The 27,936-nt window shown below is 34.8% G+C and overlaps 1 protein-coding gene across 1 annotated transcript; it reads left to right on the top strand.

Moving 5' to 3' along the window:
• The first annotated feature begins 1 nt into the window (after position 1).
• On the top strand, positions 2-27,883 carry LOC117324672 (calmodulin-like). Its single transcript, XM_033880610.1, has 3 exons — positions 2-133; positions 4,819-5,061; positions 27,642-27,883. Exons 1-3 carry the CDS (start codon positions 10-12, stop codon positions 27,665-27,667), a joined length of 393 nt encoding a protein of 130 aa, XP_033736501.1. The 5' UTR covers positions 2-9; the 3' UTR covers positions 27,668-27,883.
• The last annotated feature ends 53 nt before the right edge of the window (positions 27,884-27,936 follow it).

Raw genomic sequence — 27,936 nt, 5'->3', positions numbered from 1 at the left:
ACCTTTAAAATGTTCGACCTTCATGACAATGGCAAGGTCACGGTCGAAAATCTGATGTTGGTGATGAAAACCTTAGGAATGAATCCTACAAAGGAGGAAGTGGAGGACATCCTTAAGGACATGGATATTGACGGTAAGACTCCAACCGGAAGTGACAATTTTCAACCTTCAACAATTGACTTCCGGTATTGGTAAAAAAATAAATAAATAAATAAAAACAAAAAAACACCGTTACTTTGATGTCACATAAAATGGTTTTATGATTAGGAAGCCGAAATTTTAAGACGAGAGATATTTTACTTTGAAATACAATCGCAATATCGAGTTATGAATTATACATCATCATTAGACCTCTTATCATATTATTATGCATTCGTGATATTGATTACTTTTTTAGTATCACATGACCAAAGCGTGCTGCACACACGAGACCTAAATTTGTGTAGTACGTGTACCTTTTAGATTTGATATCTATACGGAGTCACTGAAAACTGTTCTATTGCAAGAACAAACTTCATTAGACGGTACAAACAATAGATATGTATATTTGTTTATATAGATAAACTTACTTATCTTTCCAGTGCATGCAAGAATAAGTAAAATACACATTTACGATAAAGAAAATGTAAAAAAAAATTCAAATAAATCAATAATTTGATATATCCCCATGGTAAATGCGCATTCACTTGGTTATAATTTAATGTTGCTAGAAGAACAGAAGCTGGTTCAGAAAGGTCCCTTTTAATCCAGTTACGGACCTTGCAGTCTTGGCAGTTGTTACAGATAAGATATATCCCGAATAATATGGAATTCCAACTTACAGTAAATCTTTGTTAGGGTCACTGTGTCTCGTTATAGATTCTATTTCTCTTTCTACAATATTTTTCTTCTAACGTTGTCTAATTATGTACAGTGCAACTCCCGAAAACCAAACCTTCTCACAACCGAACACCTCTGAATACCGAACGGATTGTCATTGTACGGAATTGGTCCTTCTTTAATATAGAATTTAAAAAGTTCCATAATCCATGCAATTTATACGATAAATAGACCAAATAGTTTAAATTCCAACAAATTGTGTTTCGTTAATGCTGATAGTTTACATGTTTCATGTCAGTTTGCTAGACTACATTGTAAACATTCCTTCTTAGACATCGTGGTACACTGTGTTGTTAGGGGCCGCAGTGGCCAAGTGTTTAGGTGTCCCGACACTTTATCACTAGCCCTCCACCTCTGGGTTGCGAGTTCGAAACCTACGTGGGGCAGTTGCCAGGTACTGACCATAGGCCGGTGGTTTTCTCCGGGTACTCCGGCTTTCCTCCACCTCCAAAACCTGGCACGTCCTTAAATGACACTGGCTGTTAAAAGGACGTTAGACAAAAACAAACAACCAAACACTGTGTTGTAGCTATAGTCCCTAGCTGTCGGAAGTAGGTGGACTTTATAACATTGAGAATTACTTACATCAAACAAGCGTCTTCTTGGGCTATGCCGTTTAATTCTCACTCATAACTTCCGGTTGACAAATTTTAATGAACAGGTGGAAAATAGGAGGAACGCACGAGCTTTTCAGTGGAATATCTATTGAACTAGCAGAATGCATGATATAAACTTGTAATATTTAGCATTTGTAAAATGTTTCCCAACACATATTGTATGATTCGGGGGACGGGGTACATTGTACTTATAAACTGAGACTGATTTAAAATCTTGGGCCATTGTGCTTTACGATATAAGATATTGTATCTGTGAGTTTTTGGTGATACAGGCTGTTATCATTGAAAGATAAGATATGCATTTCCTTATAGTGATCTAATCAATAGGAGAACAGACGTTCGTGTTTTGGTTTTGAAGGTCATGTAAATAACCTTTCTAAAGTGTGTAAATCAATCAATCAATCAATCAATCAATCAATCAATCAGTCAATCAGTCAGTCAGTCAGTTAGATATACCCACCCACCCACCCTTCCACCCTCCCACTCAATCAATCAATCAATCAATCAATCAATCAATCAATCAATCAATCAATCAATCAATCAATCAATCAATCAATCAATCAATCAATCAGTCAGTCAGTCAGTCAGTCAGTTAGATATACCCACCCACCCACCCTTCCACCCTCCCACTCAATCAATCAATCAATCAATCAATCAATCAATCAATCAATCAATCAATCAATCAATCAATCAATCAATCAATCAATCAGTCAATCAGTTGTTACGTGTTGAACTATTGCTGGTTAGGATTCGCACATACAAATCATGCTCTAGCTACGATGCTGAATCGGGATGTAGAAGCATAGAGTTATCTTCCCCAAACCTCCATCGACCTTTGACATATTCCACTCGGTAACCTATAAGACATCGTCGGTATAATTGGTTTCACGCAGGTTGTTAAGTATATATATATATAAGACACATGTAATCAATGTTGTTATTTATTAGGCGGTTATTTATAAGCGTTTTCGGTATTTCACATAAACACATGCGTGCTTTTTTATTTTAATTTTTTTCTTTTTTTGTGTGTATACCGACTGTGAAATATCTATGTAATACCTTACTGTGAATTCATCTGTTTTATATATATTAGCCTGATAAGATGTGATTCTATTAATATAGATATTATCCGTTGATCCGAAACACACCTGATTCATAAAATCATTCTAAGCTTCGTTTAATATGTTAAAATAGATCAAAATGTTCCGGATTAATTTTACTTAATAGTCGACACTATTTAAATTTGAATGACAGTATATGTCTATAATGAATTAACACTGTTCCGTCTGTGTGTGAATATTCAGTACTTAAGGTAATGATTTTTAACAATTTCCCTTCCGGAAAATGGACATGTATTGTAACACTGTAATTTTACTTATTTGCATACGATGTAATTTTGGGGTTTTTTTTTCAAATGTTTTTAAAAACAACATATAACATGATTCAATATTCATATATCAAAACGTGTTTTACATTGTAAGTAATACACCGCCAACTCATAGCTCATTCCCAAGGTGTTTGAAAGGTCTGATCTTTACTGAATTATAGCCGTATCATTTGTCCACATGAAACATCCTCGTTACGTATATTAATGATGACGACGGCGTTTCAATTGCGTATTTCTCTTACATGTTCACGTAAACCATCGGCCATGATATACCTGGGATACCATATGTTACGACCCCGTTGAATATGTTAGTATCGTGCCAAATAGCCATTGCGTTATAAGCATGGACTATTAACAATAGATGGAGGCGGAGCACAGAGGTCCCGTATACTCTAACGGGCCATTTATGCACGTCAAACATCAGTTTTATTACAACTTCAATCAATTTTATGTCTTTTTAATTTAATTTATTAGATGGAATATAAGTTTTTAATATAGAAATGTTTACTAGAAACACGTGTTACCGGGTATCTTAATTTCAAATGTTCCTTCAAGAATGTTTTTGTTTGTTTGATTATTTATTTATATTTGTATTGTTCGTTTCGAAAATCTGATAACTTCAAAACAAAACATATTTCAAATATTATACATTTTGTATTTGTATGACGAACATGTAGCGATATACACGTACTTTGTATGGCGGTAGGAAGTTGATCATCTTTTATTTCACCCCACAATCAATGGAACACATGAATTACAACATGTCTTATGAACATTTCTGACAAGCAATGGAATATTTGTTTTAAAAGATTAAAACATTCCCACAGCCTTAGATAAAAGTCGACCCTCCTTGAGGAAACTCAAATTTACTGCGACAGTTTTTGTTTTGTTTCAATTTCAAACAAAAATTTTTGCCGATATTACGTATACAGATCGAAAACCCTCATTGTGTGCTTAAATTATTTCAAACCTCCACCATCGGAAATAAGATTTTCCCGACAAGTTGGCAGTCAACCAGTCTTACTTTCATATTTTCAATAACAATTGAACTTTAAAAATTAATTCGATAATTTGATAATTATTTGAATTTCTTACATACCACTATATACATGTACTAACTAGTATCACAGCAATTAGCCGACTCAACTGAGCTTTTATTATCCTTAGTTATTGAGACTTTAGTCACTGCCTTATGTAACTCCCAGGAGAGCAAGTAACCGGAGCTGCCATTTCGTTGAAAAATCAATGTCTTTAAAAAAAAAACCAAAATGACGTTTTTCATAGAAAAAATATTGATTGATTGTATAATCCTTAACAGTTATGGACCATTGTTTATTTCAATATAGTGTTATACCAACCATGTAGAATCACATATTGACCGAATTTAATACCTCAGATTCTATCAGGTCGGTATACAAGTAACGCCATATTGATAGAAAGAAAGGTCCTTACTCTGAAATAAGATATAAATCTTGCTTGCAAAACGGTGGATTTGTATTATATTTATCTTGAAAACATGACATTTTCATTTGGGCATTGTGACGTCACAACGAAAATGACGTCATAAACGAAATATTAACAGAGAATCTAAGATTAGAAGCATCAGGGCATATCTGAAAATATTAACCTCCAAGATACCATATTTTAGCCAAAGAGAATTGGACAATTTCTAAAATAGTCAATTGCAATATTGTTTCATGTAAAGCAAAATCAGCACATAACATTTTGTATATATGACTCTTTATAGATACATGTACAATCAATCCTATCGGATATTAGTCAGATTTTTGACCAGGTAATATCGTTTATTGATTGATTGATTTATTATTGATTGATTTATTTATTTATTTATTTGTTTATTTATGTATTTAGTGTAAACCTTTACCCAAAGAAAAAATGCATCTTATTTCGTTTGATAATTTTTTTATTTACTAGGCGATGGAATGATCAACTTTGACGACTTTTCAAAAAGAATGAAAGTAGAGATGGAATCTACGGAGGAAGAGGCGGAACTACGTAATGCGTTTAAATTATTTGATAAAGACAAGAGTGGAAAGATAGATTTCGAGGAGCTCCGAGTGGCATTGTCATCCATCGGCGAGAGTCTTACGGATGAGCAGGTACAGAAAATGCTACAGGAGGCCGATAGAAATGGCGACGGAGAAATCGACTATGAAGGTGAGAAAAATAAGATCTGCCGCCCTCATACATATATATTTAAACTTAAAAAAATAACATAATCATATTAATATTGCCTTCACTAAATACTCATACAGAAAACTAAAAGTAGTGTATAAAGGGTTGGGTGATTGTTACTTTTTAATACCAAACGGCACATTTTGGTCGTTGAAGAACAATGCCTATTCATTGGGACCAGCTTTGTTGCTAATTTACAGAACTGTTTTATTGATTAATCTGAGATACATTGACCCACAGCTATGTCTATTGCCTCCATTTTCATCATCCTAGTTGTCATTTTGAGAATGTGACTCCACCCGGATTTGACCTAGATTTGTATGTCGGGTGTCGCCGTGACCTAGATTTGTATGTCGGGTGTCGCCGTGACCTAGATTTGTATGTCGTGTGTCGTCGTGACCTAGATTTGTATGGCGGGTGTCGTCGTGACCTAGATTTGTATGGTGGGTGTCGTCGTGACCTAGATTTGTATGGCGGGTGTCGCCGTGACCTAGATTTGTATGGCGGGTGTCGTCGTGACCTAGATTTGTATGTCGGGTGTCGTCGTGACCTAGATGTTATGTCAGGTGTCGTTGTGACCTAGATTTGTATGTCAGGTGTCGCCGTGACCTAGATTTGTATGTCGGGTATCGCTGTGACCTAGATTTGTATGTCGGGTGTCGCCGTGACCTAGATGTATATGGCGGGTCTCGCCGTGACCTAGATTTGTATGGCGGGTGTCGTCGATGAAGCAAAGACGCTTAGTTTTCCGGAGCACCTTATCTTTTTCTACCTGTACTTTTTTAGCGTCTCCAGGCAAATTCATATTCTTGTTCATATTTCTTCTCGTTTTATCGATTTTAAGTTAAAATGATGGTCACATTATTACGTCAGCATTCTTTGTTGATATCCATGAATGTAGGTCACCCGTGCTTCCTTTCACATCCCCTTAGTACACTTAACTTAGCTTGTGAAGTCTTCTCCCGCACATTAAGACCACGTCTATTCTCTCAAGCGCGAGAGCTAATCATATTAAGTAAACGTGACACAGTGGCCATGGAGAAGTTGAAGATTCTAGTTGCCTCTTTCGATCATGCAGTGGGGACAGCAGGCATAATGCTTACGCCCTACACTATATAGGGTTGCAAACTCAAATATTATGATTTCGGACGTTTGTCAGTAATGTCGGTTTATAATAAGTATTATTTATAATCATTATTATTTATAATCAGTATTGAAATTTCCATTAAGTGTAGTGAAAAGTAGAAAATTTTAAACCAAAACAGGAAAATAAAATAACTGTCCTTAAATTCTGTAATTCATGGGATATTTTAAGAATATTGATTAGAATGGTGCCTCTTTATGCTGACAAAGTAATATCAGTAGTCATGGGGTCCTTAGCAAACCATTAACACATAGCCGGAACGATGGAGTGTCCGACAGATTGATATGACTGTTTTACCATGGAAGATATTTTTATTATTCATTGTCGACGTTTTAAACTTTCGAATTCCCGTCGGATGTCAGGATGGCTACTCAGTATTGACAAAAAGAACATTGTCCTGTTAACATGCTTTCTCCCTTAGGACAAAACGTGTTCACCAATAATCTATATCAACATAAGATATGTGAAACATGTATTTTTTTTAAATTTTTTTTTAATTTTTTATTATTTTTTTTGCTGTCTAGACACATATCTTTATATTAAAGCTATCCATAATTGATGATTGAATTAAATTCCTGTTCACCTATTGTTTTCTAATCATTGTACCTCAGAGAAATGCTATGCACTAGAGGGTTCGCTTGGTGTGGTGGTCTTCATTATTCCGGGTTTTGGTATTTGATCGATAAATAGCGCTCTGTGAAATAATACAGATGATATATGTAGACTGATAATAAGAATCGCGAGAAAAGTCCGAGAATATGTGTTGTATATCTATTTTCTATGAATATCGTTAAACAATGACAATATTGTGTAGATTGTAAGAAAAATATCAATTTTGTCTGGACCTCGAATATTTCCCGGACCTGCCTTACTGAAAGGGAGTAAGTTACCGTAAGAGGCGACTAAATTTGGGATGTTATCCTCTCTCTTCTCATCTAAAAGTTCTCCTTTCTGATGCCTCCCTTGCTACTACATATGTACCTTACTTTTGGAGCGGTGGCGTAACTCTTCTGACACGGGTCCGCGGTGGCCGAGTGGTTAATTAAGGTGTACCGACACTTAATCACTATCCCTCCACCTCTGGGTTGTGAGTTCGAAACCCAAGTTGGGCAGTTGCCAGGTACTGGCCGTAGGTCGGTGGTTTTTCTCCGGGTACTCCGGCTTTCCTCCACCTCCAAAACCTGGCACGTTCTTAAATGACCCTGGCTGTTATTAGGACTTTAAAAACTCTTCTGACAAGCTTAAGTCATGTACACAATTGCAACACCTACATGAAGCTCAAGCTCAATTTCTAGAAGATTGGGCCATCGAAAGCTCTCGATTATCGCTTCTTATTTTATACTTTTTTTTATATTCTTTAACATATAATGATGATATTTCAAATGCCACACGGTACTGCTCCGCACGTTCAAAGATCAAAACATAAAATATTTTCTCATTTTGGAATTCATATGCGGAGTTGACGGTGGGGGAGATAACTCTATCAAATCTGCGCTGTTTAACATCCGTAACAATACATATGTTGATACTACAGACATCCCATACAGATTCTTGACTAGATGAAATAAACGCTATGTAAGCATTTGTGGGAACGGAAACTACTAGCGATGACTGCCGTAATTAATATTGTATGTCGCAATATTAGCCACTAGACCGTGACGTGTCACCCGAATGACAACAGTAATGTAACTATTGTGATGCCAATCAACTCGTTTTTCTATCGTCACAGATGGGTGGACATTTTCATTACGAGGTCATGCATAATAATTAGATATCCCATCGGTATTGATTGTAATTGTCAGTATGCCACGTGATTTTTTCATGGTGTGTCCCCGTTTTATGTTCGATTGTAAAGTTGTATATAGGTCAGCAAATACCTATCCTGCATTATATCATTTCAAGTGGTTAATTGCCAAGAATACATTGCAATTAGATAAAGGGCAAGCATATATTTTTTCCCGTTCTATTAAGAGGCATTCTTTCGTTTGAATAAAGTTTAAGTTGTCAAAATTAAACTTACTGGAAAATATGTATTTTTACCAAGTAGTTAAAGTGATAATCTTTTCATTAATAAGGCAGTTTTACTCTCAGGATAAACCAAAGTTCTTCGAGTATTAGATCCTGAAAATTCTTAATTCGACCCGAAGTATCATTAATTACCACAAAGACATACGGTATTTGTATACAATAAACCTTTTTCTTGTCCATATCGGCGTTAATTTCATTACTCTCATATAATTATCGTTCGGACATAGATTTAATCAATAGCAAATTATGTATGTTTCTGATGTCCGAAGGAAGGAAAGCCGCTTTAAAATTAAGTTATATTTCTTCGCTACAATACTATTTTCTCATGGACACTTACGAGACGAGTCGGTGGCATGAACAAGGATTGGTGTAATTAACATTTTTCAGATGTCATTGAAAATAACGTTATAACATGCGTTAAGATTTCATATGTGTAAAGAGAGCACGGGTACATTAAAGCATCTAAATTCTCTCCAGGATAAACGCCATTTACATGTGATACGAATTCTGTTGATGCTGTTTTAACAAATGTCACTCATAAAAAAGCAACTATAATACAAATAGTCATTTTTGCACTGCTAAGGAATGGAACTATTTCTAATTACATACACTACCGAGGGTTACAATCCCTGGCTATTGGTAATACTCTAGTACCGTCAGACGTCCTACAACTTATACAGACTGGGCCAAACAACGGGAGCACATTTAGTGACATAATCTAAAACAAAGGCAATCACATTGCGTACGCCAAAACATTGGCTACATTTTGAATACTATGTCCCACATAAGGCCTAATTAATGACGCTGCTTCGTAAACCGTATTTACTTATCAACAAACGCCTCTTTCTGTTTCGATAAAAAATGCATGTAATTTCATGCTTAGCTAACTTCTAATAGAAAACTAATGACAGTGGAGAGAACTAATGTGTCGGTGTGGTAGTTCTTAAATGATCGACTCTGTATCCCCATATTTGACGGGAGTCATCGTGACGAAGGCATATGAGGTGTTGATTCCCAAGTGGGAATCCTGGTTAGATAGCTTCTTGATATTATTTGGTTCCATGATATTTTCCTTTTTTTCTGTGTGTCTCCTCAGTTCAATTTCTTTTTGCAGCTATTTTTGGCTTCAATTCTACTCCTGAGTCAAAACATTGGCGTACATTCTTCCTGTAGCCTGACGTTGCTGTAAATGTTTTCTCTTGCGTGCTGACATTGTATTGTATGTTAACAGTGAGGTAATATATGTTGACATTGTATTGTATGTTAACAGTGAGGTGATATGTGTTGACGTGATGTTGTATATTAACAGTGAGGTGAGGTGATATGTGTTGACGTTATGTTATATGTTAACAGTGAGGTGATATGTGTTGACGTTATGTTGTATGTTAACAGTGAGGTGATATGTGTTGACGTTATGTTATATGTTAACAGTGAGGTGATATGTGTTGACGTTATGTTGTATGTTAACAGTGAGGTGATATGTGTTGACGTTATGTTATATGTTAACAGTGAGGTGATATGTGTTGACGTTATGTTGTATGTTAACAGTGAGGTGATATGTGTTGTTGTATGTTAACAGTAAGGCGATATGTGTTGACGTTATGTTATATGTTAACAGTGAGGTGATATGTGTTGACGTTATGTTATATGTTAACAGTGAGGTGATATGTGTTGACGTTATGTTGTATGTTAACAGTGAGGTGATATGTGTTGTTGTATGTTAACAGTGAGGCGATATGTGTTGACGTTATGTTGTATGTTAACAGTGATGTAATATGTGTTGCTGTATGTTAACAGTGAGGTGATATGTGTTGACGTTATATTGTGTGTTAACAGTGAGGTGATATGTGTTGACGTTATGTTGTATGTTAACAGTGAGGTGATATGTGTTGACGTTATGTTGTATGTTAACAGTGAGGTGATATGTGTTGACGTTATGTTATATGTTAACAGTGAGGTGATATGTGTTGACGTTATGTTGTATGTTAACAGTGAGGTGATATGTGTTGACGTTATGTTGTATGTTAACAGTGAGGTGATATGTGTTGACGTTATGTTGTATGTAAACAGTGAGGTGATATGTCTTGACGTTATGATGTATTTTAAAAGTGAGGTGATATGTGTTGACGTTATGTTGTATGTTAACAGTGAGGTGATATGTATTGACGTTATGTTGTATGTAAACAGTGAGGTGATATGTGTTGACATTGTATTGTATGTTAACAGTGATGTGATATATGTTGTTGTATGTTAACAGTGAGGTGACATGTGTTGACGTTATGTTGTATGTTAAAAAGGGGGGTGATATGTGTTGACGTTATGTTGTATGTTAACAGTGAGGTGATATGTGTTGACGTTATGTTGTATGTTAACAGTGAGGTGATATGTGTTGACGTTATGTTGTATGTTAACAGTGAGGTGATATGTGTTGTTGTATGTTAACAGTGAGGTGATATGTGTTGTTGCATGATAACAGTGAGGTGATCTGTATTGACCTTATGTTATATGTTAACAGTGAGGTGATATGTGTTGACGTTATGTTGTATGTTAAACAGTGAGGTGATATGTGTTGACGTTATGTTGTATATTAACAGTGAGGTGATATATGTTGACGTTATGTTGTATGTTAACAGTGAGGTGATATGTGTTGACGTTATGTTATATGTTAACAGTGAGGTGATATATGTTGACGTTATGTTGTATGTTAACAGTGAGGTGATATGTGTTGACGTTATGTTGTATGTTAAAAGTGAGGTGATATGTGTTGACGTTATATTGTGTGTTAACAGTGAGGTGATATGTGTTGACGTTATGTTATATGTTAACAGTGAGGTAATATGTGTTGACGTTATATTGTGTGTTAACAGTGAGGTGATATGTGTTGACGTTATGTTGTATGTTAACAGTGAGGTGATATGTGTTGTTGTATGTTAACAGTGAGGTGATATGTGTTGACGTTATGTATTGTATGTTAACAGTGAGGTGATATGTGTTGACGTTATGTTGTATGTTAACAGTGAGGTGATATGTGTTGACGTTATGTTGTATGTTAACAGTGAGGTGATATGTGTTGACGTTATGTTGTATGTTAACAGTGAGGTGATATGTGTTGACGTTGTATGTTAACAGTGAGGTGATATGTGTTGACGTTATGTTGTATGTTAACAGTGAGGTGATATGTGTTGACGTTATGTTATATGTTAACAGTGAGGTGATATGTGTTGACGTTATGTTATATGTTAACAGTGAGGTGATATGTGTTGACGTTATGTTGTATGTTAACAGTGAGGTGATATGTCATGACGTTATGTTGTATGTTAACAGTGAGGTGATATGTGTTGACGTTGTGTTGCATGTTAACAGTGAGGTGATATGTGTTGACGTTATGTTGTATGTTAACAGTGAGGTTATGTGTTGACGTTATGTTTTTTAACAGTGAGGTGATATGTTGACGTTATGTTGTATGTTAACAGTGAGGTGATATGTGTTTGACGTTTGTTATATGTTAACAGTGAGGTGTATGATGTTGACGTTATTGTTGTTAACAGTGAGGTGATATGTGTTTACGTTATGTTGTATATTATGTTAAAGAGGTGATATGTGTTGAGTATATTGTGTGTTAACAGTGGGTGATATGTGTTACGTTATGGTTTATGTTACAGTGAGGTATATGTTGACGTTATGTTTGTGTTAACAGTGAGGTGTATGTGTTGACGTTATGTTGTATGTTAACAGTGAGGTGATTTTGTTGTTGTATGTTAACAGTGAGGTGAATGTGTTGACGTTATGTTGTTGTAACAGTGAGGTGATATGTGTTGGATTATGTTAATATGTTAACAGTGAGGTGATATGTGTTGACGTTGTTTATGTTAACAGTGAGGTGAATGTGTTGACGTTATGTTGTATGTTAACAGTGAGGTGATAGTTTGACGTTATGTTGTATTAAGGGAGGGATTTTGTTGTTGTTGTTAACAGTGAGGTGATATGTGTTGACGTTGTTGTATGTATAACAGTGGAGTTTTGGTTGTTGTTAACAGTGAGGTGATAGTGTTGACGTTTTTTATGTTAAAGTGAGGTGATATGTGTTGACGTTATTTGTATGTAACAGTGAGGTAATGTGTTGACGTTATATTGTATGTTAACAGTGAGGTGATATGTATTGACTTTGTTTATGTTAAACAGTGGGTGAATGTGTTGACGTGTTTTTATTTTAACAGTGAGGTTATTTTGTTGTTTAAAAATTTAACTAGTGTTTGTTAGTGTTTATGTTACAGTGAGGTGATATGTGTTGACGTATGTGTATTTAAAGTGAGGTATAGTGTTGAAGTTATTGTTGTAAAGTGAGGGTATGATGTTGTGTATGTTAACAGTGAGGGTATGTTTGCAGTTATTTGTATGTTAACAGTGATGGATATGTTGTTTGTAAAGTGAGGTGATGTGTTGACGTTATGTTGTATGTTAACAGTGAGGTGATATGTGTCGACATTGTATTGCATGTTGACAGTGAGGTAATATGTGTTCACGTTACGTTGTATGTTAACAGTGAGGTATGTGTTGAGTTATTTGTAGTTACAGTGAGTGTGATGTGTTGACGTTATGTTTATGTTAACAGTGAGGTGATTTGTGACGTTATGTTGTATGTAACAGTGATGATATGTGTTGACGTTATTTTAAAGTGAGGTGATTTTGACGTTATGTTATTTAAGTGAGGTGATGTTTGTTGACGTTATGTTATATGTTAACAGTGAGGGTGGATTGTGATTTAACAGTGAGGTGTAAGTGAGTTATTGTTTGAGTTTGGTATGTTAAGTGGGAGGTATATGTGTGACGTTATTGTGTGTAACAGTGAGGTGAATGTGTTGGTTTTGTTTATGTAAAGTGAGGGAATTGATGGTATTTGGTGTGTTAACAGGAGGTGATATGTGTTACGTTATGTTGTATGTTAACAGTGAGGATGATATGTGTTGGTTAGTTGTTAACAGTGAGGTGATGTGTTGACGTTATAGTATGTTAACAGTGAGGTGATATGTTTGACTTATGTGTTGTTACAGTGAGGTGATATGTATGTTTGTTGTATGTTAAAAGTGAGGTGATATTGTTTGACATTGTATTGTAGTTAACAGTGATGTGATTATGGTTTTGTATGTTAACAGTGAGGTGACATTGTTGACGTTATGTTGTATGTTAAAGTGAGGTGTATGTGTTGTTTAGGTTTATGTTAATTAGTGGGTGATATGTGTTGACGTTTGTTTATGTTAACAGTGAGGTTGATATGTGTTGTTTGTTGTATGTAACAGTGAGGTTATATGTTGTGTTATGTTTTATGAAACAGTGGTTATGTTTTTGTATGTTAACAGTGAGGTGATATGTGTTATTGATGTTAAAGTGAGGTGATAGTTTGAGTGTTATATGTAACAGTGAGGTTATGGTGGGTTTTGTGTATGTTAACAGTGAGGAGATATGTGTTGAGTATGTTTAAGTAAGTGAGGTGTAGTTTGTTTTTAATTAGGTAAGTGGGATTAGTTGTATGCACGTTAGGTAATATTTTGAAGTATTTTTATGTTACAGTGAGGTTGATATGTTGAATGTATTGTATGTTACAGTTAGTGATATTGTTGACGTTATGTGATGTAACAGTGAGGTGATTGTTGAGTATGGGTAAGTGGTGTGAATTTTGTTGTTTAAACGTGAGGTGATATGTTTGACGTTTGTTATATGTTAACAGTGAGGTGATATTGTTGACGTTATGTTGTATGTTAACAGTGAGGGAAATTTTTGTTTGTAATGTTAAGTGAGGTGATATTGTTGACGTTTGTTGTATGTTAACAGTGGGTGATATGTGTTGACGTTATGTTGTATTGTAACAGTGAGGTATATTGTTACGTTATGTTGTATGTTAACAGTGAGGTGATATGTCTGTTGACGTTTATGTTATATGTTAACAGTGAGGTGATATGTCATGACGTTATGTTGTATGTTAACAGTGAGGTGATATGTGTTGACGTTATGTTATATGTAAACAGTGAGGTGATATGTGTTGACGTTATGTTATATGTTAACAGTGAGGTGATATGTCATGACGTTATGTTATATGTAAACAGTGAGGTGATATGTCATGAAGTTATGTTATATGTAAACAGTGAGGTGATATGTGTTGACGTTGTGTTGCATGTTAACAGTGAGGTAATATGTGTTGACGTTATGTTGTATGTTAACAGTGAGGTGATATATGTTGTTGTATGTTAACAGTGGGTGATATGTGTTGACGTTTATGTTGTATGTTAACAGTGAGGTGATATGTGTTGACGTTATGTTGTATGTTAACAGTGAGGTGATATGTGTTGACGTTATGTTAATGTTAACAGTGAGGGTGATAGTTTTTGTATGTTACAGTGAGGTGATATGTGGACAGTATTTGATGTACAGTGAGGTAATATGTGTTACGTTAATTGTTGTTAACAGTGAGGTGATATGTTTGTTTATGTTAACAGTGAGGTGATTGTGTGACGTTATTGTTGTATGTTAACAGTAGTGATATGGTTGAGTGTTTTTAACAGTGAGGTGATAGTGTTGACGTTATGTTGTATGTAACAGTGATGTGTATGTGTTGACGTTATCTATTGTTAAAGTGAGTGATATGTGTTGACGTATGTTTATGTTAAAGTGAGTGTGATATGTGTTGACGTTATGTTGTATGTTAACAGTGAGGTGATATTGTTGTTGTTTTATTTAACAGTGATGTGTGTCATTGTTGTATGTTACAGTGAGGTAAATTTTTGACGTTATGTTGTAAAGTGAGGTGATTGTTTTTGTATGTTACAGTAGGGATATGTGTTGATTTTGTATGTTAACATGAGGTGATATGTGTTGAGTTATGTAAAGTGATAATGTGTTGAGTTATGTTTTGTTAACAGTGATGGTGATATGTTGACGTTATTTTGTGTTAACAGTGAGGTGATTGTGTGAGTTAGTTATGTTACTGAGGATATTTACGTTGTTGAATTTAAAAGTGAGGGATATGTGTTGTAAATGTTAACATGAGGTGATATGTGTTGACGTTATGTTTTGTTAATAGTGAGGTGATTCTGTTGAGTTTATGTTAACAGTGAGGTGTATGTGTTGACGTTTGTTGTATGTTAAAGTGAGGTGATATGTGTTGACGTTATGTGATTTAACAGTGAGGTGTATATGTTGACGTTATGTTGTATTTAACAGTGAGGTATAGTTTGATGTAGTTATATGTTAAAGTGAGGTGATATTGTTGACGTTATGTTTATGTTAACAGTGGTGATATTGTGACGTATGTTGTATGTTAACATGAGGTGATATGTTTGACGTTATGTTATTTAAAAGTGAGGTGGTGTTTTGTATGTAACAGTGAGTGATTAGTGCGATATGTTTGATGTTAATGAGGTATATGTGTTGACATTATGTTGTATGTTTAACATGAGTGATATGTGTTGTGTATGTTAACAGTGAGGTGATATGTGTTGACGTTATGTTATGTTAACAGTGAGGTGATATTGTGTTGACGTTATGTTATGTTAACAGTGAGGTGATGTGTTGGCGTTATGTTTATGTTAACATGAGGTGATATGTGTTGTTGTTGTTTAAAGTGAGTGATATGGTTGACGTTAGTTGTATGTAACAGTGAGGTGATGTGTTGACTGTTTGTTTATGTTAACAGTGAGGTGATATGTGTTGTTGATGTTAACAGTGAGGTGATTGTGTTGACTATGTTGATGTTAACAGTGAGGTGATATTGTTGACGTGTATGTTATGTTAACAGTGAAGTGTTGATGTGTGTGTATGTTAACAGTGAGGTGATGTGTTTGACGTTTGTTGTATGTTAAAGTGAGGTGATATGTGTTGACGTTGTTTATGGTTAACGTGAGGTATATGTTTGACGTTTTTATGTGTTAAGAGGAGGTATATGTTGAGAGTTGTTTGTGTACAGTGAGGTGATATGTCATGACGTTATGTTATATGTAAACAGTGAGGTGATATGGTTGAGTTTGTTTATTTAACAGTGAGGTGATGTGAGTATGTTTTATAAAAGTGAGGTGATATGTCATGAGTTTGTATTGCATGGTGATATGTTGAGTTATGTTGATGTTAACAGTGAGGGATATGTTTGGGTTATGTTGTATGTTAACAGTGAGGGTATATGTGTTGTATGTTAAAATGAGTGATAATGTGTTGACGTTATGTGTATTAACAGTGAGGTGATATGTGTTGACGTTATTGTATGTTTAACAGTGAGGTGATATGTGTTGACGTTATGTAATATGTTAACAGTAGGTTGATATTGTTGTAGTGTTACAGTGAGGTGATTGTGTGACGTTGTATGTTATGGTGACTAGTAAGGATGTGTTTCGTTTGTTATTGTTAACAGTGAGGTGATTGTGTTGTTTTTGTTAACAGTGAGGTGATATGTGTTGACGTTATGTTGAGTTAAAAGTAAGTGAGATTGTGTTGACGTTATTTATTGTTAACAGTGAGGTATATGTGTTGACGTTATGTTATAGTTAACAGTTGAGGTGATATGTTTGAGTTACGTTGATGTTACTGATGTAACAGTGTGGTGTATGTTAGTGTGTTATGTGAAACAGTGAGGTGTATGTGTGCGTAGTTATATGTGTTAGTGGTAATAGTGACGTATGTTTGATGTTAAAGTGGTATTAAGTTTGTTGATGTTAAATTAGGTGATAGTGTTATAAGTGTATGTTGGGTATATGTTGAGTTGTTGTATGTTAACAGTAGGTGAATGTGTTGACGTTTGTTATATGTTAACAGTGAGGTGATATGTGTTGACGTTATGTATATTAACAGTGAGGTGATATGTGTTGACGTATGTTATGAACATTGAGGTGATATGTGTTGACGTTTGTATGATGTTAACAGTGAGGTGATATGTGTTGACGTTATGTTGTATGTAACAGTGAGGTGATATAGTGTTGACGTTATGTTGTATGTTAACAGTGAGGTGATATGTGATTGACGTATATGTTGTATGTTAACAGTGAGGTGATAGTGTTGACGTTATGTTGTATGTTAACAGTGAGGTGATATGTGTTGACGTTATGTTGTATGCTAACAGTGAGGTAATATGTGTTGACGTTATTTGTAATGTTAACAGTGAGGTGATATATGTTGCTTAGTTGTCTGTTAACAGTGAGGTGATATGTGTTGACGTTATGTTATATGTTAACAGTGAGGTGATATGTTGACGTTAGTTGTATGTTAACCAGTGAGGTGATATGTGTTGCCGTTATGTTGTATGTTTAACAGTGAGGTGATATGTGTTGACGTTACTTGTATTAAGTACTGAGTGTAGGTAAGTTGCGTTATTTGTTAACAGTGAGGTGAATGTTTGACGTTTTGTTTTAACAGTGAGGTATGTGTTGACGTATGTTATGTTAAGAGTGGTGATTGTTGACGTTAGTTGTATGTTACAGTGGGTATATGTGTTTTGATGTTAACAGTGAGGTATATGTTGACGTTATGATATGTTACAGTGAGGTAATTGTGTATATGTATGTTAACAGTGAGGTATTTGTTATGTTATGTTAGTAGGTGGTTGTGTTTTGAGTTGAGTGTATGTTAACGTAGGTGATATGTAGTTGAGTATGTTGATTTATAGGTTGTATGTTTGAGTGTGTATATGTTGAGTGTATGTATATGTTGGGTTTTGTTGTATGTTAACAGTGAGTGATATGTGTTGTATTGTATGTTACAGTGAGGTGATATGTGTTGACGTTATGTTGTATTTAACATGAGGTGATATGGTTGACGTTATGTTAATTTTTGTGAAGGTTATTATGTTGTCGTATGTTGTATGTTACAGTGAGGTGATATATTGTTACGTTGTAATATATTTAACAGTTGAGGTGATATGTGTTGACGTTATGTTGTATGTTAACAGTGCGGTGATATGTTTGACGTATGTTGTATGTAACAGTGAGGTGATATGTGTTGCCGTTATGTTATATGTTACAGTGAGGTGATATGTGTTGTTGTAATGGTTAACAGTGAGGTGATATGTGTTCGACGTATTGTATTGCTATGTTAACAGTGGGTCAGGTGGTAATATGTGTTGACGTTACTGTTGTATTTAACAGTGAGGTGATATTGTGTTGCACTGTTATGTGTATAACAGTGAAGGTGATATGTGTTGATCGTTATGTTGTATGTTCAACAGTGATGTGATATGTGTTGACGTTATCTTATCTGTAACAGTGAGGTGCTATGTGTTGACGTTATGTAATTATATAACAGTGAGGTGATATGTGTTGACGTTCTGTTGATGTTAACAGTGAGGTGATATATTTTAGGTTGTATGTTACAGGTGAGGTGTATATGTTGCAGTATGGGATGTTACGTGAGGTATATGTGTTGACGTTATAATTTAAGTAGAAGTATGTTTGACGTTTATTGTATGTTAGGTGGGTTATGTTGTTGTACAGGTGTTGTTAAGTTGAGTTATATGTGTTGAGTTAGTTGTATGTAACATGGTGATATGTGTTGACGTTATGTATATTTACAGTAGGTGTTATGTTGACGTTATGTTGTATGTTAAACAGTGAGGTGATATGTGTTGGTATGTTGTATGTTAACAGTGAGGTGATATTGTGACGTTGTTGTATGTTAACAGTGAGGTGTAGGTGTCGTTGTTTGTATGTTACAGTGAGGTGTATGTGTTGACGTTATGTTTATGTAACAGTGAGGTGATATGGTAGTTAGTTGTGTGTTAACAGTGAGGTGATATGTGTTGACGTTATGTTGTATGTTAAAAGTGAGGTGATATGTGTGTACGTTATTTTATGGTATGTTAACCAGTGAGGTGAATGTGATAGTGTTGTTGTATGTTAACAGTGGAGGTGATATGTGTTGACGTTATGTATGTATTTAACAGTGAGGTGATATGTGTTGACGTTATGTTGTATGTTAACCGTGAGGTGATATGTGTTGACGTTATGTTGTATGTTAACAGTGAGGTGATATGTGTTGACGTTATGTTGTATGTTAACAGTGAGGTGATATGTGTTGACGTTATGTTAACAGTGAGGTGATATGTGTTGACGTTATGTTGTATGTTAACAGTGAGGTGATATGTGTTGACGTTATGTATGTATGTTAACAGTGAGGTGATATGTGTTGACGTTATGTTGTATGTTAACAGTGAGGTGATATGTGTTGGACGTTATGTTGTATGTTAACAGTGAGGTGATATGTGTGACGTATGTTGTATATTAACAGTGAGGTGATATGTGTTGTACCGTTATTGTATGTTAACAGTGAGTATTTGGACGTTATGTTTATGTAAGTGAGGTGATATGTGTTGACGTTATGTATATTTAACAGTGAGTGATAAGTGTTGACGTTTATGTTTTGTATGTTAACAGTGAGGTTATTGTTCGTTATGTTGTATGTTAACAGTGAGGTGATAGTGTGACTTGTAGATTAACAGTGAGGTGATATGTGTTTTTTTGTATGTTAACGTGAGGTGATATGGTTACGTTGTTGTATGTTAACAGTGAGGTGATATGTGTTGACGTTTTTTGTATGTAACAGTGAGGTGATATGTTGTTTTGTTGTATGTTAAAGTGGGTATATTTTTTGGTTATGTTTATTTAACAGTGAGTGATGTTGACGTTACTTGTATGTTAACAGTGAGGTGATATGTGTTGACGTATGTAATTACGTGGGTGTATTGTTGACGTTGTTTTAGTTACGTTGTGTATGTTAAGTATGTGTAGTGTTAACGTTGAGGTGATTGTTTGACGTGTGATTGTTGTACAGTGAGGTAATGTGAAGTTATGTTATTAGTGGTGTGTTAATGTTGACGTTATGTTGTTGTTAACAGTGACGGTGATAGTGTGAGTTATTTGCTTTAACAATGAGGAGTGTGTGAGTTATGTTTGTATTGTTACAGTGAGGGATATGTGTTGACGTTATGTGTATGTTAACGTGAGGTGATTGTTTGACGTTATGTAATATTTAACAGTGAGGTGATATTGTTGACGTTATGTTGTATGTTAACAGGAGGTGATATGTGTTGACGTTTGTTTATGTTAACAGTGAGGTATATGTGTTGACGTTATGTTGTATGTTAAGTGAGGTATTTGTTGTTGTTTATGTTAATTAGTGAGGTGATATTTGTGACGTTTAATGTGTATGTTAACAGTGAGGTGATATGTGTACGTATATTTTTGTTACGTAGGGATGTATGTTTGTTTTATGTTAACAGTGAGGTGATTGGTTGACGTTATTTGTATTGAACAGTGAGGTATATGTGTGTTACGTTATGTTGTATGTTAACAGTGAGGTGATATGTGTTGACGTTATGTTGTATGTTAACAGTGAGGTGATATGTGTTGACGTTATGTTAATTAGTTAACAGTGAGGTGATATGTTGGTTGTGTATGTTAACAGTGAGGTGAATGTGTTGGACGTTATGTTGATATGTTAACAGTGAGGTGATATGTGTGACGTTATGTTGTATGTTAACAGTGAGGTGATATGGTGTGACGTTTGTTATAGTTAACAGTGAGGTGATATTGTTGACGTTATGTAATAATTAACAGTGAGGTGATATATGTGACGTTTATGTTGTATTGTTAAACAGTGAGGTGATATGTGTTGACGGTTATGTTCATATATTAACAGTGAGGTGATATATGTTGACGTTATGTTGTATGTTAACAGTTGAGGTGATATGTGTTGACGTTATGTTGTATGTTAACAGTGAGGTTATATGTGTTGACGTTATGTTGTATGTTAACAGTGAGGTGATATGTGTTGACGTTATGTAATATATTAACAGTGAGGTGATATATGTTGACGTTATGTTGTATGTTAAAGTGGGTGATGTGTTGGGAGTTATGTAATAGGTTAAGTGGAGTATATGTATCCAGGTTATGTTTGGTTTGTGTTTTTAACAGTGAGGTGATATGTGTTGACGTTATTGTGTTGAACAGTGATGTGATATGTGTTGACGTTATTGTATGTTAACAGTGAGGTGATATGTGTTGACGTTATTAATTTTAAAGTGAGAGTGTATATTTACGTATGTTTATGTTACAGTGTATGGTGATATGTGTAAAGTGATGGGTAGTTAAGTGGTGATTGTTGAGTTATGTTGAGGTTAATGAGGTGATATGTTTGTTGTATGTTAACAGTGAGATATGTGTTGACGTTATGTTGTATGTTAACAGTGAGGTGATATGTGTTGACTATGTTGTTTAACAGTGAGGTGATATGGTTGACGTTATGTTATTAACAGGTAGGTGATATGTGTTGACGTTATGTTGTATGTTAACAGTGAGGTGATATGTGTTGTTGTATGTTAACAGTGAGGTGATATGTGTTGACGTTATGTAATATATTAACAGTGAGGTGATATATGTTGACGTTATGTTGTATGTTAACAGTGAGGTGATATGTGTTGACGTTATGTAATATATTAACAGTGAGGTGATATATGTTGACGTTATGTTGTATGTTAACAGTGAGGTTATATGTGTTGACGTTATGTTGTATGTTAACAGTGAGGTGATATGTGTTGACGTTATGTAATATATTAACAGTGAGGTGATATATGTTGACGTTATGTTGTATGTTAACAGTGAGGTGATATGTGTTCACGTTATGTTGTATGTTAACAGTGAGGTGATATGTGTTGACGTTATGTTGTATGTTAACAGTGAGGTGATATGTGTTGTTGTATGTTAACAGTGAGGTGATATGTGTTGACGTTATGTTGTATATTAACAGTGAGGTGATATGTGTTGACGTTATGTTGTATGTTAACAGTGAGGTGATATGTGTTGACGTTATGTAATATATTAACAGTGAGGTGATATATGTTGACGTTATGTTGTATGTTAACAGTGAGGTGATATGTGTTGACGTTAGTTGTATGTTAACAGTGAGGTGATATGTGTTGACGTTATGTTGTATGTTAACAGTGAGGTGATATGTGTTGACGTTATGTATATATTAACAGTGAGGTGATATATGTTGACGTTATGTTGTATGTTAACAGTGAGGTGATATGTGTTGACGTTATGTTGTATGTTAACAGTGAGGTGATATGTGTTGACGTTATGTTGTATATTAACAGTGAGGTGATATGTGTTGACGTTATGTTGTATGTTAACAGTGAGGTGATATGTGTTGACGTTATGTAATATATTAACAGTGAGGTGATATATGTTGACGTTATGTTGTATGTTAACAGTGAGGTGATATGTGTTGACGTTATGTTGTATGTTAACAGTGAGGTTATATGTGTTGACGTTATGTTGTATGTTAACAGTGAGGTGATATGTGTTGTTGTATGTTAACAGTGAGGTGATATGTGTTGACGTTATGTTGTATGTTAACAGTGAGGTGATATGTGTTGACGTTATGTTGTATGTTAACAGTGAGGTGATATGTGTTGACGTTATGTTGTATGTTAACAGTGAGGTGATATATGTTGACGTGAGGTGATATGTGTTGTTGTATGTTAACAGTGAGGTGATATGTGTTGACGTTATGTTAATATATTAACAGTGAGGTGATATATGTTGACGTTATGTTGTATGTTAACAGTGAGGTGATATGTGTTGACGTTATGTAATATATTAACAGTGAGGTGATATATGTTGACGTTATGTTGTATGTTAACAGTGAGGTGATATGTGTTGACGTTATGTTGTATGTTAACAGTGAGGTTATATGTGTTGACGTTATGTTGTATGTTAACAGTGAGGTGATATGTGTTGACGTTATGTAATATGTTAACAGTGAGGTGATATATGTTGACGTTATGTTGTATGTTAACAGTGAGGTGATATGTGTTGACGTTATGTTGTATGTTAACAGTGAGGTGATATGTGTTGACGTTATGTAATATATTAACAGTGAGGTGATATATGTTGACGTTATGTTGTATGTTAACAGTGAGGTGATATGTGTTGACGTTATGTTGTATGTTAACAGTGAGGTGATATGTGTTGACGTTATGTTGTATGTTAACAGTGAGGTGATATGTGTTGTTGTATGTTAACAGTGAGGTGATATGTGTTGACGTTATGTAATACATTAACAGTGAGGTGATATATGTTGACGTTATGTTGTATGTTAACAGTGAGGTGATATGTGTTGACGTTATGTAATATATTAACAGTGAGGTGATATATGTTGACGTTATGTTGTATGTTAACAGTGAGGTGATATGTGTTGACGTTATGTTGTATGTTAACAGTGAGGTGATATGTGTTGACGTTATGTTGTATGTTAACAGTGAGGTGATATGTGTTGACGTTATGTAATATATTAACAGTGAGGTGATATATGTTGACGTTATGTTGTATGTTAACAGTGAGGTGATATGTGTTGACGTTATGTTGTAAATTAACAGTGAGGTGATATGTGTTATTATGTTGTATATTAACAGTGGTTATGTGTTGACGTTATTTATATTAACAGTGAGGTGATATTTGTTTGTTGTAATTATAACGGGGTGATATGTGTTGACGTTATGTTGTTGTTAAAGTGAGGGATGTGTTGACGTTATTGTTATCGTTAACGTGAGTGTTTAGTTTGACGTTATATGTATTGAAAAGTGAGGGTATGTGTTATGTTAAGTAAGTGAAATGGTTGATTTTGTTACGTTATTGGTATGTTGTGGATAGTGTTGAGTGATGTTGTATGTTAACAGTGAGGTGATATGTGTTGACGTTATGTTGTTTTAACAGTGAGTTGAATTGTTGTTGTTGTAACAGTGAGTTATTGTGTGTTAAGTTGTATGTGTTACAGTTAGGTGATATGTGTTGAGTTATGTGTTGTTACAGTGATGATATGTGTTGAATAGGTTTAGTTACGTGAGGTGATATGTGTTGACGTTATGTTGTATGTTAACAGTGAGGTGATTTGTGTTGTTGTATGTTAACAGTGAGGTGATATGTGTTGACGTTATGTAATATATTAACAGTGAGGTGATATATGTTGACGTTATGTTGTATGTTAACAGTGAGGTGATATGTGTTGACGTTATGTTGTATGTTAACAGTGAGGTGATATGTGTTGACGTTATGTTGTATGTTAACAGTGAGATGATATGTGTTGACGTTATGTAATATATTAACAGTGAGGTGATATATGTTGACGTTATGTTGTATGTTAACAGTGAGGTGATATGTGTTGACGTTATGTTGTATGTTAACAGTGAGGTGATATGTGTTGACGTTATGTTGTATGTTAACAGTGAGGTGATATGTGTTGTTGTATGTTAACAGTGAGGTGATATGTGTTGACGTTATGTTGTATGTTAACAGTGAGGTGATATGTGTTGACGTTATGTTGTGTGTTAACAGTGAGGTGATATGTGTTGACGTTATGTTGTATGTTAACAGTGAGGTGATATGTGTTGACGTTATGTGTATGTTAACAGTGAGGTTGATATGTGTTGTTTGTATGTTAACAGTGAGGTGATATGTGTTGACGTTAGTAATATATTAACAGTGAGGTGATATATGTTGACGTTATGTTCGTATGTTAACAGTGAGGTGATATGTGTTGACGTTATGTAATATATTAACAGTGAGGTGATATATGTTGACGTTATGTTGTATGTTAATAGTGAGGTGATATGTGTTGACGTTATGTTGTATGTTAACAGTGAGGTGATATGTGTTGACGTTATGTAATATATTAACAGTGAGGTGATATATGTGACGTTATGTTGTATGTTAACAGTGAGGTGATATGTGTTGACGTTATGTTGTATGATAACAGTGAGGTGATATGTGTTGACGTTATGTTGTATATTAACAGTGAGGTGATATGTGTTGACGTTATGTTGTATGTTAACAGTGAGGTGATATGTGTTGACGTTATGTAATATATTAACAGTGAGGTGATATATGTTGACGTTATGTTGTATGTTAACAGTGAGGTGATATGTGTTGACGTTATGTTGTATGTTAACAGTGAGGTTATATGTGTTGACGTTATGTTGTATGTTAACAGTGAGGTGATATGTGTTGACGTTATGTAATATATTAACAGTGAGGTGATATATGTTGACGTTATGTTGTATGTTAACAGTGAGGTGATATGTGTTGACGTTATGTTGTATGTTAACAGTGAGGTGATATGTGTTGACGTTATGTTGTATGTTAACAGTGAGGTGATATGTGTTGTTGTATGTTAACAGTGAGGTGATATGTGTTGACGTTATGTTGTATGTTAACAGTGAGGTGATATGTGTTGACGTTATGTTGTGTGTTAACAGTGAGGTGATATGTGTTGACGTTATGTTGTATGTTAACAGTGAGGTGATATGTGTTGACGTTATGTTGTATGTTAACAGTGAGGTGATATGTGTTGTTGTATGTTAACAGTGAGGTGATATGTGTTGACGTTATGTAATATATTAACAGTGAGGTGATATATGTTGACGTTATGTTGTATGTTAACAGTGAGGTGATATGTGTTGACGTTATGTAATATATTAACAGTGAGGTGATATATGTTGACGTTATGTTGTATGTTAATAGTGAGGTGATATGTGTTGACGTTATGTTGTATGTTAACAGTGAGGTGATATGTGTTGACGTTATGTAATATATTAACAGTGAGGTGATATATGTTGACGTTATGTTGTATGTTAACAGTGAGGTAATATGTGTTGACGTTATGTTGTATGTTAACAGTGAGGTGATATGTGTTGACGTTATGTTGTATGTTAACAGTGAGGTGATATGTGTTGACGTTATGTAATATATTAACAGTGAGGTGATATATGTTGACGTTATGTTGTATGTTAACAGTGAGGTGATATGTGTTGACGTTATGTTGTATGTTAACAGTGAGGTGATATGTGTTGACGTTATGTTGTATGTTAACAGTGAGGTGATATGTGTTGACGTTATGTAATATATTAACAGTGAGGTGATATATGTTGACGTTATGTTGTATGTTAACAGTGAGGTGATATGTGTTGACGTTATGTTGTATGTTAACAGTGAGGTGATATGTGTTGGCGTTATGTTGTATATTAACAGTGAGGTGATATGTGTTGACGTTATGTTGTATGTTAACAGTGAGGTGATATGTGTTGACGTTATGTTGTATGTTAACAGTGAGGTGATATGTGTTGTTGTATGTTAACATTGAGGTGATATGTGTTGACGTTATGTTGTATGTTAACAGTGAGGTGATATATGTTGACGTTATGTTGTATGTTAACAGTGAGATGATATGTGTTGACGTTATGTTGTATGTTAACAGTGAGGTGATATGTGTTGTTGTATGTTTACAGTGAGGTGATATGTGTTGACGTTATGTTGTATGTTAACAGTGAGGTGATATATGTTGACGTTATGTTGTATGTTAACAGTGAGGTGATATGTGTTGACGTTATGTTGTAGTTAACAGTGAGGTGATATGTGTTGACGTCACGTTGAATGTTGATAGTGAAGTAATTTGTGTTGCTTGACACTGACGGCTGATATATAAATTGACATCGATTGTTCTTTTGTTTTGGCTAAGTAGTATTTTTGCCCCATTTGTTGACACTTTGATGTATTTTTTCTACCACAATACGTTGTGTTACGACACTCTCGGACCATTCTGTAAACGTGCTGACAGTTGAATAAATACATCGATATAAAACTGGTGGTTTACGACCTTCCAACAACAACCTTGAAACAATGTCTGTCATACAGAATGAATATGCGTTAGTATTTATATATGGTCCTCTAAACGGTGGCACATTTGTACATGTAGCAAATTTTAACAACACCGGTCTCGCAGAAACGTCCCAGACCAAGTGTCTTTAACTGCGGCAGTGACAGCGATCAGTCAAAGGCTAAAGCTCGTGTATTTTGTAGCTTGAAAAGCATAATTAACTCTAAAATAAAAACATATCCAGCAACCACTCGTTGTGTAACCTCTTGCAATGCCCTTGTACGTATACGCTGTGGTATATGGTTTCCCTGTGTACGGCCCTACGGTATCTTACGAGATACATCTGGGACTCGAGTAAGTCTATGCCCAATAGGTGAAGGTCTAGTACATGGAACATTTGGACAATGCTAGAGTGTTTATGATTGACACAAATCTTTCAAAGCAAATATCTTGGAGCATAGTTGTTGACGCATCTGTTGACCCTGAATTATGACTCTATGCTACAAATATTTCATATTGATATATGACAAGTACTGAATGAGGATTTGAATTTGAGAAAATAATTCGTGGAAACATGTGGAATCGTAATACAAATATTGATTTCTAAATTCATAGGCGATACATAGCATAACACCTTAAGTATGTTTTAAGAAATTGCTATTTATGTAGTTTTTCATCTAATTAAACACGTTTTCTTTTATATTTTCAGAGTTTATTACCATGATGAATCAATGACAGATGACGTCATACACACAACAGACACGGCACATCCGGGGAAGCCTTCCAGTGTGACGTCATGCCTGATTAATATTATGTGTATAATTAACAATAGATGTCATTATTTTACAATAACGAATAATAAACAAGTACTTGGCTTCACATCATGTTACTATGACAACCGATATCAACTTTCAATATGAGTAAACTTCCAAGTACAGTGTATTTGCTAAGACATAGCTTCATATAATTTATATATATATCTATATGGGTAAAGGTTATTTTAT

This window comes from Pecten maximus, chromosome 3 (assembly GCF_902652985.1).
Source record: "Pecten maximus chromosome 3, xPecMax1.1, whole genome shotgun sequence".
In the NCBI taxonomy this organism is placed as follows: Eukaryota; Metazoa; Mollusca; class Bivalvia; order Pectinida; family Pectinidae; genus Pecten; species Pecten maximus.
This window is presented reverse-complemented; position numbering and strand designations above follow the sequence as displayed.

Coding starts and splice junctions, on each gene's coding strand:
- LOC117324672 (XM_033880610.1), top strand. CDS start 10: ATGTTCGACCTTCATGACAATGGCAAGGTCACGGTCGAAAATCTGATG. Junction 134..4,818: donor TAAGGACATGGATATTGACG/GTAAGACTCCAA, acceptor TTTATTTACTAG/GCGATGGAATGATCAACTTT. Junction 5,062..27,641: donor CGGAGAAATCGACTATGAAG/GTGAGAAAAATA, acceptor TTATATTTTCAG/AGTTTATTACCATGATGAAT.